At 45.5% G+C, this 19,917-nt stretch overlaps 1 protein-coding gene across 5 annotated transcripts; it reads right to left on the bottom strand.

The window, feature by feature from the left end:
* Positions 1 to 4,150: 4,150 nt before the first annotated feature.
* On the bottom strand, positions 4,151 to 19,324 carry LOC124463672 (serine/threonine-protein kinase pim-1-like). Of its 5 annotated transcripts, none has more exons than XM_047015492.1 (13): positions 19,294 to 19,324; positions 16,630 to 16,672; positions 16,261 to 16,319; positions 15,834 to 16,110; positions 15,436 to 15,726; positions 8,737 to 8,974; positions 8,380 to 8,649; positions 8,122 to 8,243; positions 5,762 to 5,856; positions 5,598 to 5,645; positions 5,178 to 5,447; positions 4,864 to 5,041; positions 4,151 to 4,639 (listed from the first exon to the last, which is right to left on the bottom strand). In XM_047015492.1, exons 7-13 carry the CDS (start codon positions 8,472 to 8,474, stop codon positions 4,404 to 4,406), a joined length of 1,044 nt encoding a protein of 347 aa, XP_046871448.1. In that variant the 5' UTR covers positions 8,475 to 8,649; positions 8,737 to 8,974; positions 15,436 to 15,726; positions 15,834 to 16,110; positions 16,261 to 16,319; positions 16,630 to 16,672; positions 19,294 to 19,324; the 3' UTR covers positions 4,151 to 4,403. The 5 variants fall into 5 exon arrangements, with proteins under 5 accessions (XP_046871448.1, XP_046871446.1, XP_046871449.1 ...); XM_047015490.1 differs by having other exon boundaries at positions 16,261 to 16,362; positions 19,294 to 19,316; XM_047015493.1 differs by lacking the exon at positions 19,294 to 19,324 and adding an exon at positions 17,299 to 17,333.
* Positions 19,325 to 19,917: the final 593 nt, after the last annotated feature.

Genomic DNA, 19,917 nt, shown 5'->3' with positions numbered 1-19,917 from the left:
GTGACCTCTGTGGTAAAACATTTAGACATGGTTTCAGTTTCACAGTTCACCGCAGAATCCACACTGGAGAGAAGCCCTACAGCTGTGACCTCTGTGATAAAACCTTTAGTCAGGCTTCCACTTTGATCAAGCACCTCATGGTCCACACTGGAGAGAAGCCCTACAGCTGTGACCTCTGTGGAAAAGCCTTTATCCATGCTAACCATTTAACTGTTCACCGCATGATCCACACTGGAGAGAAGCCCAACAGCTGTGACCTCTGTGACTATTCAGGTAAAACAAATGGCCACCTGAAGAGTCACCTTTGTGTCCATAATAGAAAACCCCCAAAGCAGTGATGTCTGGGGCCAAGCTGTCCCAGCAGTCACCACCTGAGAGAACTTCTGTATGACCCACAGCTGGAAGAACTACCGGCCTTCAACTAAAAAATCCCAAATCCTCCAGTGTTAGACTGCTCCTCCCAAGGTTTCATCCATTTTTTCATCTAACTTTAACTGATGTATGCCTGTTTAGCCTGTTACGAACCTTGTCTAGGGGGAAAAGCTGTAACACTAAACAAACACACAAGACAGAACACGCATGCAAACATGGCGAGGGACGTGCTCTGCACCTCTCTTTCACCAATTGTCTTTGGTAGAGGGGAGCACTGAACTGCTCTTCCCAAGGTTTCTAAAATGTTCCTCGTCTTCTTTGAGGGTTTTGGTTTGTTGAGGGGCAGTTCTACGGGCGTATGTGAAGCCCTCTGTGACATTGCTTGTAAAAAGGGTATACTAATGCATTTGATGATGAATTTGATGATCAATGCACACTGATCCATTGTTGAAGAATATGGACGCACTTCTCTGTATTTACTTTAGCAAGTATAGGGTCAAGAATTTGGATGGTTCTGAAACAAAAGGGTTTATTGTCCTATTTACAAGACGATAACCTGTTACAGAGCAGTTTAGCCATCAGGAGGCCTGATGGCTGAGCGGTTAGGGAATCAGGCTTATAATCAAAAGGTTGCCGGTTCGGTACCCGGCCGAATGACGTTGTGTCCTTGAGCAAGGCACTTCACCCTACTTGTCGGGAGAATTTACTTAGAGTGTACTTACTTTAAGTCACTCTGAATAAGAGCGTCTTCTAAGTGACTAAATGTAAATGTAATGTCAAGTTTACACCCTTTTCTCCTACCTCACTGGAAGATGAAGACTGGAACAGAGATGTGTTCAATATAGGGCTGGGCGCTAGGCCTGTGTCCTAAAATGTACAAAACTGTATAATTTTGTATTACGGTGGGATTTTGTATTACAGTTTTCTTAACATTGGTAGACCTTTGTTTCAATAGCATGCAATTCGCACCTGCCATAATCTGCCGCACTCAGCCGGGTTTGGATGGAGTAGGCTACGGCAGCTTTGTCGCATAAATGAAGGTCCATTTGTCAATTAAAACTGTAAACTGTTTAGTGGCAAAGCATTTGTTCGTAGGAGTAACGTGAATTTCAGACAAATGTATACGATCAGTGAGTACTGTCCGTAGTAATGGCCTCTCTTTTGCAGATTTCTGTGAAACTTGCTAAATAAACATTAGCTAGCAAAATATCTATTACTTGTTTGATTATGGAAAAAGTTTAACCTTTTACGTTATAAAGAGGAGGGGGGGGATTCAGGTTATTCCACTTATCACTAGAATGGTCATAACTTTTAAACAAAAGGATATATTTGCTGTTCTACACTGCCCACATACTTATGTATATTTCATATGCTCTAAGTTTTCCTCTATCTTCTAATAAAAGTGGTTGGAAATTAAATTGTACGGACTGAGGTTATTGTAAAAATTGCTGTTTGAAATCCTTGATAAAGGATGATTTTCCTTAAATAATCACGCATACAGTTATGTACTTAGAAAGCCCTTTTCTTCAATTTGGTCTAAACAGTTCAAGTGTGTGATTTAATACGAAAACAAATGAAAAATGAATATGCATGCATGCCTATCAATGTAGCCTTTTTACCGTCCTTGTGCCACCTGGTGTTTCAAATGTTGAAATGTGAAACTGCATCTCAAGTGTTTGTATCAATGACAAAATAAAAAAATTGACAACTCATTGGTTTGTATCCAAGTCAAGTCCATTTTATGTATCCCACTAGGGGAAATTTGTTTGTAGACAAGTATTAAAACACATTCAATCCATCATAAATACTACATAAACAGCATATCTGACACCAAACAGAGACCACAATACAGTACAGTACAGTACAAGGATCAGGTCATGTTGGAATCCAGAAATGGTTTACGTCAATGAAAACTCAGTGTCATTCTTTTATGCATATTTAGCCTCCCAATAGCAAAACAAACAAAAGAGTCCCCAAGTCTTCTAGTCTGTGGGTGAAAACTCTTTACCATCTTCCTAAAGGCAAAAGCTCAAACACCCCCTTCAGGGGATGGCCAATAAACCAATATGGCCTGGGTCTTCCTTACGATCTGCCAAACATAAAGCTCAGAGAGCCAAACTTGGTTTACCCCAATGACTTTACTGGCCTTCTGACAAGCCAATCAAGCCTGTTGTTATTCGCCAGATTAAGATTTCCAAACCACACCAAAACACAAAAGGTCAGCACCTTCTCAATAAAAGTTCCATAAAACAGTCATCATTTTGGTGCACACCTTAAAATAGTTCATTTTTCTCAGGAATTACAGACATTGCTGTACCTTCTTAGAGATGGCATCTGTGTTGGTCTGAAAGCACAGCCTGTTTTCAAACACAGTATCCAAATATTTATAATTCTCAACCAAACTAATCTCAATCCCCTCAATAGAATCTGGTGGACTCTGCCAAGGAGAAAAGTAACCCTGATTTGACCCATGAGTAACCCTCATTTGTGACAGTGTTATATGTCTGTATTTTAACTACAGTAATGGTGTTGAGGCATGGACACAAGATGTCCCATTAGTTCTGTGTCAGGAAGGAAGGCTCACACTCATACACCGACGGCGGTGCAGCTGCCATGCAAGGCGCTAGCCTGTCCATCGGGAGCAACAATGAAGGAGGAAGTTATTTTTAACTAGGGAAATGTAATATAAAACATCTCACACATGGAAGAGGTTAGACACACACAACAAACATAGATTGAGCCTGCAGTAGCGAGAGCCGTGACAAGCACTGTATCGATGACTTGATAATAATGGCTGCCTGTGTGTCATTGAATTAACTTACAACCATCTCAATCACCGTCTGCATCACGGACATGGGCACTATTCTAGTATGAGCTAAAAAGGACAGAAGATCACTTGAAATCAGTATTTGGACATTTAAATTCCTAGAAATAAACAGACTAGTTAAGCATATAATGTATTATTTATTTAGTGTCTTGTAAATATGCTTGGGATGTTTGGAAAAAAAAAGTATATTCTGTCCCAGGTGGTCTGTGGTGGTGAGGCAGTGGATGAGCTGCACACCGACCCATGGTGTGTTCCCAGAGGTGAAGGGGAGGGGCTGGACCACTGCAGCCAAGGGTGGAGCAGAATTCCCTCCAGAGTGGGCAGGTCTTTGCCAAACCGCCTCCTTCTGTAGGTTCATATCTTCTGAAGAGAGAAAAGGAAAGAGAGAATGACAGATAGCAGAGAATATGAGAGAAGAGGAGGGGATTGTGGTCAGCTACATAAAGACAATGTGTGTCTCGGGTGAGTGTGCATGTAATTTCCCGCGTGTGGATGCTAGTCTTACGGCTTGGAAATCCCTGGGAGACATCTTCGGCTTGATCCTCTGGGAGATGTCTTCCTCTCTCCTGGTGTTACGTACACCATAGGAACATGTCTGTACTGTATGTAGTATGTAGTGGTGTGTTGGTCTTCCCTTCTGTTTTCTCCACAGTAGCATCATTCATTCTGGTGTCCATTTTCCATGGACTTTTCAGCTTCATTCATCTCTGTTCAACATCATTCACACGTCTGTTCCCATCCAAACTGGTGTTCATCAGGCTCCATAAGAAGCTTGTTCCAACTTTCCTTTGACAGCTTTTCTGGATCCAGGGTCCGTGGTCTGTGATCTCTAACAGTTTTCTACAGGATTTGGTATTATTCCAGACATGGGTTTGTGAGTATGAACTTGTAAAATCACTCACCTTGACCTGATCCTCAGGGAGATATCCTCCTCTCTCCTGAAAGGCTGTCTGGAGGGCGACGGGGGGAGAAAGGGACAGTGGGGAGGTCGGGAGGACGACCGGGGGGCAGGGACGAAGGCCAGGGCAGTTCTGGAGGCCGGCCAGGAGGCAGGGTGAAAAGCCGGGGCAGCTCTGGAGGCAGACCTGGAGGCCGTCTGGATGTGCAGAGGTGCTCAGGGGGTCGGTGGTGGTGACAAAGGCTGGGCTTCTTATGTGCACCGAGCTCTGGGGGTACTGGAGTCGGCCAGGACTCTGCCGGGGGCTCAGGAGGAGCAGAGGGCTCGGTGCTGGGCAGCACGGGCTGGCGCGTGTGTCTTACGGCTGGAAAACCCATCCATGGTAGGGATAGGATCACAATAAAGGACGTGGTCGGGTGTGCGAAAGGGGAATATCCCAGACAGCACGTTGTATAACAGTACCCCCAGCTGCCAGACAGCGGATGGAACCGCCTGGTAGGAGCCATGGAGGTACCATTCAGGAGGGATGTACATTTTGGTCCCTGACACACACACACAAAACAACCTCAGTTAAACCGCACATGGAAGTGTGTGTCCGTATGTGATTGGGTGCAATCGCAACTGAGTCCATTCTTTATTTCCGCTCAAGTCCTTGTGTTTGTCATCATGGTAAATCTTCGATGATATATTGCTTTTTAATATCGATGGCGGGGGGGGGGGGGGGGGGGGGGGGGGGGCAGAGACAATACAAGAGTAGGGAACGTACCAAGGAACTCGGTGTAGGGTGCTTCTTGAATAATGCAGCCACAGCCAAAGTCCAGAACCCTAATCCGTGGAACTGCAGATCCGGTCTCGACCAGAAGGTTCTCTGGCTTAATATCTCGGTGGAGGACACCCCAAGAGTGAAAATTGACCATGGCCTCAACCAGCTGCCTCAGAATGACCTACAGAAAGAGAAAGAGACCGAGAGAAAGATGGAGGACAGTTGGGAGAGGGAGGGCAAATGGTGATGAATGTTGACTTTCACAAATAGCTTTTTGGAGGTGGATGGCTGTGATGAACTTGTCTGCACACACTCACTTTGGCCTGATCCTCTGGGAGACATCCTCCTCTCTCCTGGATATAGTCAAACAGTTCCACGGCGGGTACAGGCCTCTCCAGAACTATAATGAGCTCTTGGTCCAGCTCGTACCAGTCCAGCAGCTCCACTGCTGCCTGACCGTCTCCAAACCTGGCCTCACCCCTCACCTCCTCACCCCTGGCCTTCTCAGCCATGTCTGCCCCACCCTGTCCTACAATCAGTAGGAGCACCACCTCCAGGGGGAGCTGGCGGAGCTTCCCACGCAAGGTCTTAAACACAGAGAACACAGACAACCAGTTCGAGTTCATGCTGCAATAGGGATGTTATCCGTTGGAAGACTGGTTTTGGATGACAGATGATTCAGAATGAGAATCTAAAATGGAATATATGAATTGTAAAAGGGGGATTGGTCCACTCACCACAGTTGTATTTATCACCTTATCAATGGGAACATGCTTGACTGCCACCTATCGAAAGAGGGATGGGTGGGGCGAAATACAACATGTTGATTTATAAAAATGATATACTGCTCTGTGTGTGACTGTGTGTATATTTTTGTATGTGTGTGTTATGTCATTCGTACAGGCAGATTGTCATCTATACGGAGTCCAGCGTAGACTGAGCCGAAGCCACCTTGGCCAAGACAGCTCAGTTCCTCGTACTTCACCTCAAACGATCCTACAGAGTACACACACACACATTCATGCATAATGAAAATTTTTGCCTATCCATCTATCTCTTATTTTCTGTCTTTATTATTATGTATGTTTAAATCTAGCTACCTTAGCTATCGTGTTTAACTATGTTGTTCCAATATGCATCATTATGTACCTATAGTCATTACATTGAATGTTTTGTGTTCCACAATATTCTAAGGCATTTGAAAAAAATTGTACAGCAGTTAATATCGTCATACTCACTCATGTTTCAAGGTGGGAGTGCATTGATATACACGTTATTGTGATATCATCACTATCTATTGAGTTCATTAACATTTGACTTTTTAAAAGCAATGTAGCATTGATCTGCAGTGAGATTGTAAAATGCAGACATGTATATTTTTGTAGAATGGTATGCTGTTGTCATGGAATCATTATGATGTCAAATATGTAGGATTGGCCTTGTGCCTCTTGAAACATGGGAAATTCAATAAAATCCACAAGAAAGTGACATTCACATCAGGTTAGACAATATTGTAAAACATAAAACTATCATATAGGTACCCTACAATCCAGCTCCATGGAATATATTAGTTCAATGGTTGTGCCATGAGAAGTGGGAATAAACAAGGTGCAATATTTATTTACATAAAACCCTTTTCTCAGACAAATTAGTAGCCAAAGTATTTAACATGTACTAAGCTCCTTAGCTACTCTTTGATACAACCTCCCAACCTTTCTCTTTTTATCAAAGTGGTTTTTAACTTGACACTTTGTGTCAACACTATCAGACTCCTAAACCACACAATAGTTCATATTTTTGTCTGATGGTGGTGACGGTGCGATGACGGACTTGACATTCATAGTGAAGTTATCATGTTTTTGTGGTTTTCAAGTCATTTTAATTATATGATGTATAAAAATGGTGTTTAGTGTTTTCTAACCATGTACAAACACTAAATGTGACATGGAAGAGTGTAAATCAGATGGTGGTGACGTGATGATGTTGTACAATATTTGAAGGCATTTGAAAAATACTACGGCAGTTAATATTTTAATACTCACTCATTTTGAGGTGGGAGAGTGCATTGATTTGCAGGCTATCTTTGAATAATTATTATCTAGTAAGTTCATAAGACAATTGACTAGACTTCAAAAAGTTTGCAGCAATGATCTGCTGGTTTTAAAATGATGCACATGTACAGCTTTGTGGAACTGTATGCTGATGTCATTCAAATCCATTATGATGTCATAATCACAAAGTATCACCCGTGTGCCTCAAGGCACATGATAAGGAATTTACACCAAAATCAGGTTGGATAAAATAAAAGGAAATAAAAATAATATAGGCCACCTACAATCCAGGCCCATCGGATATACTAGTGGTGTGAGAAGTGGGACTAAATAGGGTGCAATATTGAAAAAAGAAAATCACCTGCTCAGACAAATTGTACTTAACATGTGATGATTGTGTTGACACATTAGGTGTTTCTTTCACAAAAGACATTCATTGACATTTAGTTTTTTCTGTTGAGACTATTGTTAATATAGCCTAAATTTGGAGAATAAAATCTAATCTAAACATTTCAAATCATTTCCGCAGAATTTGCAAGAGGGGGTTGACATCATGGTTGTGACCGGGAATATTAACATAAGGGTTTAAAATATTAAAAAACATACAACTTTCCAGACCCTGTCCGACACTGATGCACTCTGCAGAGGTGGGTTGTTGCAAGGAGTTTTACAGTCTGACATCACGGGCACTGCATAAATACTGACAATGTAAGATTCATAGTATTGCCATGAGTTGGCTCTGAAGAAACTATGGCTGTGAGGTTGTGCAGTATGTTATCAAATAAGGGCCAAACATATTTAGCATCTGTAGGAAATATTTGCATCTGTAGAAAAGTTTTGCAATCTGAAAAATCTTTTGTAATCTCTAAATATCAGATTGAGACTGCAGCAGCGAGAGCGGTGACAAGCACTGCAACAGATAACTTGATAATGGCTGCCTGTGTGTCATCAAATTAAAATGACCAACATCTCAATCACCGTCTGCATCACAGACATGGGCACTATTCTAGTATGAGCTAAAAAGGACAGAAGATCATTTGAAATCAGTATTTGGACATTTAAATTCCTAGAAATGAACAGACTAGTTAAGCATATAACGTATTATTTATGTAGTGTATTGTAAATATGCTTGGGACGTTTGAAAAAAAAGAAGTATATTCTGTCCCAGGTGGTCTGTGGTGGTGAGGCAGTGGATGAGCTGCACACCGACCCATGGTGTGTTCCCAGAGGTGAAGGGGAGGGGCTGGACCACTGCAGCCAAGGGTGGAGCAGAATTCCCTCCAGAGTGGGCAGGTCTTTGCCAAACCGCCTCCTTCTGTAGGTTCATATCTTCTGAAGAGAGAAAAGGAAAGAGAGAATGACAGATAGGAGAATATGAGAGAAGAGGAGGGGATTGTGGTCAGCTAGATACAGACAATGTGTGTCTCGTGTGAATGTGCATGTTATATTTTTTTCCTGCGTGTCTTACGGCTTGGAAATCCCTGGGAGATATCTTCGGCTTGATCCTCTGGGAGATGTCTTCCTTGGTCTTCCCTTCTGTTTTTCCACACTAGCATCATTCATTCAGGTGTCCAATTATCATGGACTTGTCAGCTTCATTCATCTTTGTTCAACATCATTAACACGTCTGCTCCCGTCCAATCCGGTGTTCATCTGGCTCCATAAGAACCTTGATCCAACCTTCTTTTGACAGCTTTTCTGGATCCAGGGTCTGTGCTCTGTGATCTCTAACAGTTTTCTACAGGATTTTGTATAATTCCAGAGTCGGGTTAACCTTGGCTAACCCTAACCGGGTTTGTGAGTATGAGCTTGTAAACACACTCACCTTGACCTGATCCTCAGGGAGATATCCTCCTCTCTCCTGAATGTAGTCGGGGGGCAACGGGGAAAACGGGACAGTGGGGGAAGGGGGAGGTCGGGAGGACGACCGGGGGGCAGGGACGAAGGCCAGGGCAGTTCTGGAGGCCGGCCAGGAGGCCGTCTGGTTGTGCAGAGGTGCTCAGGGGGTCGGTGGTGGTTACCAAGGCTGGGCTCCTTATGTGCAGGGAGCTCTGGGGGTGCATCTGGGATGCAAAAAGAGCATTTGGTGGGTACAACATGTTCATGTCCGACAAAGCAGGGGAGTAAAGTGACGTAGAATAAATAATATTCAAACATATTCAAATTAATATTCAAAATATCCCCTGTATATTTTCTGTAGATGCTCAAAAAGGAAACCATTTGTATGCAGACAGCAACTGTTCAGCATTAAAGTAAGGTGGAAATGACTAACTAATATGTTTTGATAGTTAATTGAGAATCTGCTGTGTATAACAAATAAGCGCAGCTAGTTCTGGCAGGGCAATCGGGCAGCGCGCGTCAGTCAGTGATCGGGGACATAAGGTGTCTTACTCCACCTTCCTTACTCCTCCCACTACCACACCCATGTAGCAGTGCATATCCATTGGGCCACGTCCGATAAGGCGTCTTTAAAAGACGCGCGGATATGCACACACTCACCCCGGTCGTTGTATGATCAGTGCTGCTGCCAATGTGTTTGTGTTCCTGCGTTGTCGGTTGTTGCTTTCGCCTGTGTTGCTGTGTCCGGCTCTTGCGCTCCGGGGGTGGCCTGTTGTTGTTGGGGGTGTTTGCGGGAGGTTTCGGGCATTCGCCTGGATTCGCAGCCTCTGAGAACCACCCCGACGGCGGTTGCGACGATGCAGGTAGCCGGGCCCGGCGTAACTCGCGTTGGCTCAAAGATCGCCTGCTACCAGGATTGGCGGTTCAACGCATCCTGGACTCTACAATGTCTTGGTCGTGTCTCTTTCCTTGAGTGTAATCATGATGAACTGCACGTCCGTGGAGTGCTGCAAGGCCGCTCCTTTCTCCTTCCTTCTCTTCCCGACGGTGCCCGCTGAGAATGCTCTGGTCCAGGGAGGAAGACCCGGTGCTGTTGGCCCCTCTGGACGTCGAGGTCTCTGGCGGAAACGAGTGCTCGGGTCGTCGCGTTGGAGGAGGGGTCGACGACAGCGGTGGATCCGCCGATCCCCGGTACTGCTTCGGAGGCGCTCCCGTGGCCTTCGACTTCGCATTGACTTCAGGGGAGGAATGACGTGGTACCGTGTCTTAGGACACCACCGGCTGGTAATCAGGAATGGCGTACCCGAATGAGAGGGTTGTGTATCTGCGGCTCTTTAAATCGATTGTATTGCTTGATTGCCATGGCATTCAGTAGTATACGCTGTGCAACGGAATACTCGGATTTCGGGAATGTATTAGCCGGTGCTTACGTAACAGCTTGCCAATATTGTTCATTGTAATTTTCTTTATTTCAGGGGTGCGCACTGATCAATAGAAAGTGTAATTGAGCAGTTAGCCAGAGACGCTAAATTCGTCTGCTGTCTCCGGGCAGATGTTAAGGCAGCCAAATTACTTCAAACGTCAAATACATACTAAGGTGAAATAGGGTATCCCTATATTATCGGTTAACCAGTTGAGTAGCGTCACAGTATGTGTCTGTCGTCGTGTGTGGGCCCACAGCGTAGACTACCATCTCGGATGTGTGACTTCGGACAAAATGAACGTCCGGTTATCTAGCTCTATGCACTACGCTGGTGTGGCAAAACATGTAGGCCTTCTGGCAAGAGGGTACCGTAACGGTAAACACCAGCGTCTAGCGTTGCTAGCTACGAGTGTCATGCTAGGTACTTGCCGGAAGGAACAAGCTAGCAAGCTGTGGGCCCCACCGTACTTATGCTGTGGGAGCGTGGGGATAATTGGACTCACGCATCTAATGTGCGGAGTGTGGCTATGCAAATCGTTGCGGGTGTATTTGACTTGTGATGGGCCGTCAGAGTGCCCCTACGCTGTGGCTATAGTCTAGTGGGTCGATGGGTACTGTTGCACCATCGCATGAAAGTACGTCTATCTGCATACATGCTTTGAAACTGTCAAGACAGACATTCCACGTCTCCCGGGAGTTCCGGGCGGGAGAGGCCAATATTTAGATTCACCGCGAGTATAGGTTATCAGTTACGAGAAACCAAACGATTGCAACGGTCCCTCCTGTCGTCTGTTCTGAGGGACTGGATTTAACTCTGACATTCACATCTCAAGTAGACAGCGATTTCTCAGGCTGCCGGCAGGTCAACGACCGGTGGTCCGCGCATTCTGCTGCATGCCTCTCAGTGGCACCTAATTGGTGGGCGGCAGCTGTAGCCTACTCTCGGTGGTATCGGCCGCCGCAGCGGCCCGCACACATCGACACGCTGTCGGTGGCTCCATGTTGGATCCTGGTAATGAGCACCAGTCGGCATCGTGCACCTGCTGGACGATTGTCAAGATGTTCCGTGATCTCCACCCGCGCTGCCTCTAGGTGTCTCGGCATTTCCTGATAGCGTTTCATGCGTGCGTCGTTACCCTCGGAGCGTGTCCTCTGCGTCGTGGTGGCCGCTCAGCCCCGCTTCTATGCATGCATCGTGCCCCAGAGTTCGTGTCCCGTCTGTTGGACTTCTCAACCCGTGCTAGGCTGTGCGGCCTTTGGCGCGGCTTCGGGTATTTTATCACGATTCCATGGAGTCGTCCTCCGCCTCGATTTTCGTATCGACGAGGCTGCCTCTTTAGGTTGGGGGTTATCGAGCTCTCCGGACAAGGCCTTGTGGCCACGGGCTTACTTCCTGGCTCTTGAGACGTATCTCACGGCTTTACACGAATTGCATTCCATCGTGATGCTTGTTATTGCGTAGGAAAAGTTTACTGTTATAATATCGAAGCAAGGTCCACATCATAAGGAGGTCTGTGCAAATCAATCTAGTCAGACTGCTCACTTGCAGACCAGAGTGTGGGAATCTCATTGCGCACCGCATTCTTTCAGGCTATAGAGACGGTGTGGCGCACTGTCTTGTTCATTTCAGGAGTTCCGATAGGCAAGCATGCCGCCATTTCTCGGACGGTGCTAGACCTTAGGCCGGGGTGAGTGCGCGGTGCACATGTAGGCCTATGTTGTCTGCCGGCGAATACATGAGGACGTTTTTCAATCCACACTGATGGATGAAGGATGCAACTTTGTGGTCTAAACAGGGGCAATGAGTGCACAGCGCAGACGTGTTACACACTGGTATCAGGGTGTTCAATTAAGGTGTTTGGAGCCCTCAGCAAGCTGCTGAACGGGCCAAGAGAGCAGAATTCGGATCAAGATTACGTTTACTATCATCTACCCATCTTGCACATAGGCCACTGAGGGTTATGTTGGTCGAGGGCCACTTATGTGAGCCTTCCGTGACATTGCTTGTCATAGGGCTATGCTCTTCAAATTACTGGTGTCCGACTGATCAAGGGTACTAGGGCCCTATACGGCGATAACACTCGAGTGTTATCGCCGTATAGTGTTTTCACAACCTTTTAATGTTTCACGGTGTGGGGAATTCACCACTATTGTGCAGTGAACGTTTAGTGTCCTGAACATTCCAACCTGATACTTTGCAAGGTGCCTCTATTGTGATTTCTCAATCTAACTGCGTTTTGTCCACTCTCCTATGTCACGCCGTGTCGCCCGGGGTGACGCCTTCCGAGTCCCGCCTTCCGAGTCCCTGTTGTCACCGATGCCGGCAAGGCCATGACGAAATCCTGGTTCGCTCAACGATTCGCTGTGGGCTGTCCCAGGATTGGTATACATCGCAAAGCTTCCGGATTGGGGCGGCCACCTGGGCATCTTCAAGTGCCTAGCCACGCTGGAATGATGGGAACTGGTCGTCCTCGGCTTACGAGCGCCATGTACGCCCCAATGCCCTGGACATCGTAGGTGTCCAGAGATCTATGAGCTTGACGTGAACGAGCTGCGGCCATGTGGTCAAAGGACTAATCGCAGTGTGTCAATACACAAGCCTGCATTACAGATGGTGACTGGGTCGGCTTGTTAACCCATAACAGTAGAATATCTCTTTAGATCTCGGTTTAGGCGTGGTGATCCGCAGACGTGCTCTGATCTGGTAGCTATCAATCAGAATCCATAGTGTCTGAATCGAGATATCTCTAGAGATACCCTGGACTCCAGGGAACGGCGGGTGCTCTGCCGACACATTTGTTATTCATTCTCACATAGGAACACTGATGGTACAACATGCGCCTCGCGTACATCTTTGGGGTTGCCGACGGGCGCTAGAGGAATGGGTCTCTAGAGACAGCTGTAACTCTGCCCTGTATGGATGAGAGGTTACCGGGTCACAAGCATTGTAGAATGTCCCTGTAGATCTTGGCTCAGCACTGGTGATCCGCAGACGTGCTCTGATTCGGTAGCAATCGATCAGAATCCAGCGTCCGAGTCAAGATATCTGCGGAGACACCCTGGATACCGGCCAGGGAACAGCAGGTGCTCTGCTGACACATGTGTTATTCATTCTCACATAGGAACACTGATGGTACAACATGCGCCTCGCGTACATCTTTGGGGTTGCCGACGGGCGCTAGAGGAATGGGTCTCTAGAGACAGCTGTAACTCTGCCCTGTATGGATGAGAGGTTACCGGATCACAAGCATTGTAGAATGTCCCTGTAGATCTTGGCTCAGCACTGGTGATCCGCAGACGTGCTCTGATTCGATAGCAATCGATCAGAATCCAGCGTCCGAGTCAAGATATCTGCGGAGACACCCTGGATACCGGCCAGGGAACAGCAGGTGCTCTGCTGACACTAGTCATTCTCACTAGATAAGCATATCTTCGTGTTCCGGCGTACATGCTGCCTTTGTGTACATCCTGATCGGTTCGCTGACGGGCGCAAAGAGGGGCAGCTCTCTGGAGGTAGCTATCTGCCCGATGTCGGATGAGAAGGGTACCGGGGAGATGGTCGGTGTATTTGGCTTGTCGCAGGTTCACCTTCCGTCCAGCACCGGGTCTGGACGGGATGTGCGCGTGGGACGGCTCGGTAAACCGCACATCAGATGGTATGTAACACGATGGATATGCACACATAGTCTTAGTCATCGTTAATGTTAGCATGACCCCCGCATCCAGAAAACGCTTGTTTTTGCCACTAGTACGTACGTAGTGGGATTTCAGGGGGTCCTCCTGTGGCTCAGGAGCAGCGGCAGTCCGCTCTACACATAGTCTGCATGGCGGAGTGGTGGCGTGTGTTTGGGGGATTATATCTCTATTGCTCCCTGCCTCATATGTCATGTATGTATGTGTTGCATCGAGGAGGCAGGGAGTGCTTCCCTTAGATCATCCACTCCGCCAAAGTAAATCTACATGTCCATGTCATGTAACAATAAATGCTCAAATTTAATACGTGATTGTCTTGACTGAAATAAGCGCAGCTAGTTCTGGCAGGGCAATCGGGCAGCGCGCGTCAGTCAGTGATCGGGGACATAAGGTGTCTTACTCCACCTTCCTTACTCCTCCCACTACCACACCCATGTAGCAGCGCATATCCATTGGGCCACGTCCGATAAGGCGTCTTTAAAAGACGCGCGGATATGCACACACTTCCCCCGGTCGTTGTATGATCAGTGCTGCTGCCACCCTCCACCGTCCCCTTCTCCCCCATGCTGTCTGTGTATCTATCCAACAGGGGGATTATATCTCTATTGCTCCCTGCCTCATATGTCATGTATGTATGTGTTGCATCGAGGAGGCAGGGAGTGCTTCCCTTAGATCATCCACTCCGCCAAAGTAAATCTACATGTCCATGTCATGTAACAATAAATGCTCAAATCTAATACGTGATTGTCTTGACTGAACTGCAGATGGAATATTATCAAATAATTGGATGGTTCACTGTTACAATATGTAACTGAACTGATTCAGCAACACAGTTGCAGTTTTATTCACAAGATAGCAGAGTACTCTGGCCTACCCAAATAAAGAGCAAGTTTAGCTGTCTTTGAATTGTGCTGCTGAGGTACCAAACCAAAAGAGACTGAACATTTCATAATTTCAGTCACTATATCTGTTTACTTTCAGAATCAAAACCAATTCCACATGAAGGTTGTACATACTGCATGTAATAAATGATGTCATAAACTATATAGCACCAGTTCACTTCTGTTTTAAACAGTTGTACTTGGTTGGGATTCTTCAAGTTTTCCCCACAGTTTACTTCAAGTTCTTTAATGAGGCAATGAAAGCCTTTACCTACTAAACTGTACTGATATATACTGCTTGGTTAAGTGTTTCCTGCTACCAAAAGGTGTTTATGTACACCATCCTTGGCAGACACTTGTTTTAAAACCTTTTCATTTTGGTAATCTACATGATTAAAAGCTACAGCCAATTTACAAAACAAATACTGCAGTTGCTGAATCTAATACTACTGTGTCCTTGTAAATGAATCAGCAGAGGAACATATAAAGGATAATAATCAAGTATGTTTGCTGAATGAGCTTTGAGTAAAACAAGTTAGGAATATTATAGTAAATGTTCACAGACTTGCAGGTTACCAGCAAGCATGGTCACAGCCTCTGTGACTAGTAGTGGTGTGATATTGCCTCTTGTACCAATCGCAGTGCATTTTCAGTGCAGTTCTAATTAGGATGTATAATGGAGGCAGACCTTATTGAAGGCACCCGACCGAGAAGGACTGGACTACTCCTTCATGCAAACGTTGCAGCGCCCCACATTCAGGCGCTGCTGCCTCTCATCCTTGAGCATGGCCTGTGAGGAGGAGCTGAACTGTCCGCTCCTGTCCACACGCGTCAGCCAGAAACTGTAGATGTTGGCAAAGTAGTGGCACGTGCCACGCGGTCCCTGGCACTCCACAAATGGCTGGGCACGAAAGTCTCAGAGGCAGCTTCCAGACGATGTCAGAGACTGCCCACCCCCCTCATCACTAGCGCCTGTGTGCTGCAAGGTTCAGTACGTAATGCGTTACAAACAGGCACTTCCACACACAGGCTTACATAAGGCGACAGGTAGACACGTTAAGGCCCAAAATACATTGTTATTCTTACCATAAGGAGAGATTCCCATCCACAAACTCCTCCATTTGGGGGGGCACTGGGGCGTGCTGGTGTCCTGTGTATAGTTGCGGACGGGGAGGTCACTTCACACACCACACAGCGGCTGGTGTGCTCCTTCATCTCTTCGCCAGCCACAGGCATCATGGGCACAGCTGCCGTAGTGGAAAACCAGTAGGACTTGTCGTTGCGGCTGGCATAGTCACAGGTGCTGAGGTGCCCATGTTGCAGGCCGAGAAGGGCATGGTGCTGAACAGGCGCATGCAGGAGCCTGCGTGGTGAGAGTGAGGGGGTACAGAGGAAACACCTGATGACTCCCCTCGTATAGTTACTGGTTTGATACACTCTCCTTCGCCATCTACGTTGGCTAGAAACAGACCTAAGTGTGTTTTTGAGTGAGTAGTGCTGTAGTGCCACATACCAAGGTCCTGTGTGTGAGCTTTTTCCTGGCACTCCAGGTAGAGGAGGCACCAGCACTGCCTACAGACACCAGGACACACATTTCAGTGTTCGCCCCCATACACTGCAACAGATGTGAGCAGTAGCAATGATGTGAGTGTGTCAAATGTAAATAAATCACTGACTGGAGACATATCTACTGAAATGCATGGAAAAAGTTGTTTTTGTGAATCTTTCCCAAATTTATTTGAAACTGATGCTATAATGGGGAATATGAGGAAACCAAAAGCTAACTTTGTACTATATTGATATGATCAATGACATGTACTAAACAATGTGCATGAAAGACACGTGAATCAATCAAAACATGTTTCCCATTAACAAAAGTCACCTTTGTAACTGTGAACCCAGTACCCGCTTTTTACTACAGGAACCTGTTGTAGAAGGTGCAAGAATAATTAGCAGGATTTAACATGAAACCGAATTAATTGCTCATTGCGTGAGAGATAGGCTCCTTAGGCATGATATGCTGACTAGTTTACGCGCCAAAACTAGGGGGCCGCCATGACTCTACAAATATGCACTTTATTTCCGCCGGAAGTGGTTTGCACAGCGTCTGCCAGTGTAAACACAGCGATGTCTATGCTAGCTTAGGATCACGGTTCTACTACTTTGAAATACTTGTCGTTCGACATTTATTACTGGATAAGTTGCCAACGTCGTCGCCATACTTTTAAGTACATTTTAGTACATTTATAGTTATAAAGCTTTTGCCAGTCCATCATTTTGGAGCTTTTAACATGGAGCAAAGGCAATGTCAGAAGATGACTTTAGTCAGTGATTCATTAGAACATGTTGTCTAGCTCTTCAATCTCTCAGCAAAATGTAGGCTAATTATTTGGCTAAAGGATGCCTCACGTATCAGACAGAAGTTGTTCAATAAATTCGTAGCCCGACATTAAAAACATTTATAGTCGGTTGACTGATCGCGTTGTTGCACCCAGTGAAAGGAATAAACACACAGGAACATAATGAATATTCAATGATCTTCCCAGTTTACCTGGCAAAACATGGAGAATAATGTTCTTTATTTATTGCCAGGACACAGTACAAGTAGCCTTGGCATACGTAAAATTGAAAGCTAACGCTAATTCGTTTGGAATTTCTAGGTTAAACTTGATGTTACATGTTGATGTTCAGCCTATTCAATTTAACAACTTCAGAAAGACAAGGCAGTACACCGTTATCCTTATTTATGTGGCTTGTCACTGCCTGAAGTAGCCTGGCTCTGCCCTCCTACGTACTTCCGCTCAATTTGGATTTTGCTTCTGTACTAGGTCTGGGATGTCGGTTCTGAAGTCAGTTTCCAGAAACTAATTTTTTGTAGGTCCAATCAGCGAACAGAGTGAGTGGCTGAGAACGATGACGTTAATGTCGTGCACTTGTTTGAGTAGGTCAGTAATGGCGGCGGAGAAAGATGCGAGCGAAACTATTCTGCCGTTGTGGCAACGCTGCCGAATATAGGTTAAAGCCGGAGCAAGAACATTCCTTGCTGAGTTTTGTTGGTGGCCATGATGTTGTGGCCCTCCTCCCCACGGGGTTCGGGAAAAGTTTGATTTTCCAGCTACGGCAGCTAGCTCCATTACAGTAGTGGTGAAGGAGTTGGCTAAGGCGATCGCTTGCGATTGGTTATGGCAAATCAGAGTGGCTCTGGGCGGATCCACTAGTTTTAAACTTCAACAGAGGACCCGCCTTCAAGGAAGTTAACGTTTGTCAATCGAGACATCCCAAACCCTCTGTACAAATGAAATGTACGAGGGTCTGGTTAGGTCTAGGCTATGCCTGAAGTGCCTACGTATCTATTTTTCCTATGAACCCGGTTGCTTTAAACAAGTACCGGTTGGCTACACACCTCATGCCGGGTTTATATAGATGTGTGTATTGGCACTTTGAAAGGTTTGAATTATTATATCCACATATCAATGTATAATTATTAAATCTACTGCAACAATAGGACAAAGGAACACCAACAAAATGTGAATAGCCTACAAACAATACTGTAGTATAGCCTAACTGTAACAGACTAGAGGCAATTCTAGAGGCGATTCTAGGTTTTAAAACTGGTCGTAGCACTATCTAACCACTCGTTCAGGTGCTTTCTCGAGTGTTTGCAACCAACTACCGCACAGGTCGTTCCCGAACCACTTTTCTTCATGTTGTACATTTTATTAGGGATGGGACGTATGGCACTGACGCATCGATGCTTGTATCGCAAAACCAATACGCACAGTTTCGAAAAAGTGTTTTGGAGCTGATACCAAATTACGAAACCACGTGACAGATGCCGTTCAATGATTCAAACGTCACGAACTGGTTCGAAGTTTTGCCGCTCTTCTGAACCAGAGCCATGGAAGGAACGAAGCCACCGCTTCTTGTTAAAGACAAATCTCACATTGTCAGAGAAGCAGCACCAGGCATTGCTAGAGTTTCTTCCATCAGTCATTATTATTTAGCCAAATCCGTATAGTAATAATTATAAATCCGTGCATTTGTGTTGTGTTATTTTATTGAAATGAAACGTAACATGATAGGACTAGGTAGGTCTATACAGTGCCCAGAAAACAAATGTTGATGATTCGTCAACATAGTCAACAGTAATAATAATTTGTAAAAATAAAGTTCCCCCAGTTCACAATAGACCTACATATCACAAATGTTAAGAAAAAATCGGTGTTATCTAGTTTTAATTGATATAAAGACCATATCGTATAAACTCCGTCCACCCGCAACAACACGTAATGATTCCTTCGGTGGTGTACTGTAGTTGGTTGAAGCATTGTACGACAACATATTGTTAATGCGAATCTAGAATCCTGAGTTCGCGCCCCAATACAGGGACCCTCGTACGATGTTCTTTAACGTTTACTGTGAGAAAATGACATAATTCTAAAGGCCTACGGATGTATCACAACATCTTAATGTGTGAGAACTAATATCAGATCAAAATAAACACATGTAGCCTTAATTAAATATTGAATAACGTAGGGTAGTCTACCGTCGGAGACAACCACTACGCCTCATTCAGCCAGTTTAAGCGGCTGCTAGATGACGCTGTTCATTTTCAATGCGCCGATAGTTCGGCTCTTTAGGCCGGCACAATCCGGAAGAAACCACCAAAGCTTCACAAGGCATCGTTCGCCCATCCCTACATTTTATATCCTCTTTGTCACTGCGATATCAGTGCTTTGTCGGCACAACGGAGCTAGCTAGCAAAACAAATCCAGCCCGCCAGAACGGAAATGGATTGCATATAGGGGAGCAGTTCAGGAAGTAGAGCGGAAACGGAAACAGTGGCTCTTTTTTTCCCTAGCTCCGAGAGCTCATGTAAATCGGCTATCGGCCAATGTGAACTTTTGTTCTCGTGCCCTGTTAGTATCCGCCAGCACATTTGCAGGCAACTTTCATTGACTAAGCAAATAAATGGGTTGCTAGTTTACCCATTTCGGATTGGTTTCAAACTTAGCAAAAATCGGGAAAAATTATTATATGAAAAAGCTAGTAGTATGAGCCAGGTTCGAGAATCAACCAAAAATTATTGGGGGAGATAGTTTTGTAAATGTTGAATGGAGTTAATAGAATAAAAACGACCGGAAGAGTCGGAAACCTAACCGTACATGCA

The sequence above is a fragment of the Hypomesus transpacificus genome, unplaced genomic scaffold, assembly GCF_021917145.1.
Source record: "Hypomesus transpacificus isolate Combined female unplaced genomic scaffold, fHypTra1 scaffold_30, whole genome shotgun sequence".
Classification (NCBI taxonomy): domain Eukaryota; kingdom Metazoa; phylum Chordata; class Actinopteri; order Osmeriformes; family Osmeridae; genus Hypomesus; species Hypomesus transpacificus.
Note: the sequence above shows the minus strand (reverse complement) of the source record. Positions and strands in the feature narration are given on the sequence as shown.

Bases quoted from the DNA above. Each gene is read 5' to 3' on its own strand.
- LOC124463672 (XM_047015492.1), bottom strand. From the start codon at position 8,474: ATGAATGATGCTAGTGTGGAAAAACAGAAGGGAAGACCAAGGAAGACA. The intron at 5,857-8,121 runs GTCGGTGTGCAG...TGTACTCTGTAG, and splicing joins CCTCTGGGAACACACCATGG to GATCGTTTGAGGTGAAGTAC. The intron at 4,640-4,863 runs GTACGTTCCCTA...TGTGTGTGTCAG, and splicing joins ACCCTACACCGAGTTCCTTG to GGACCAAAATGTACATCCCT.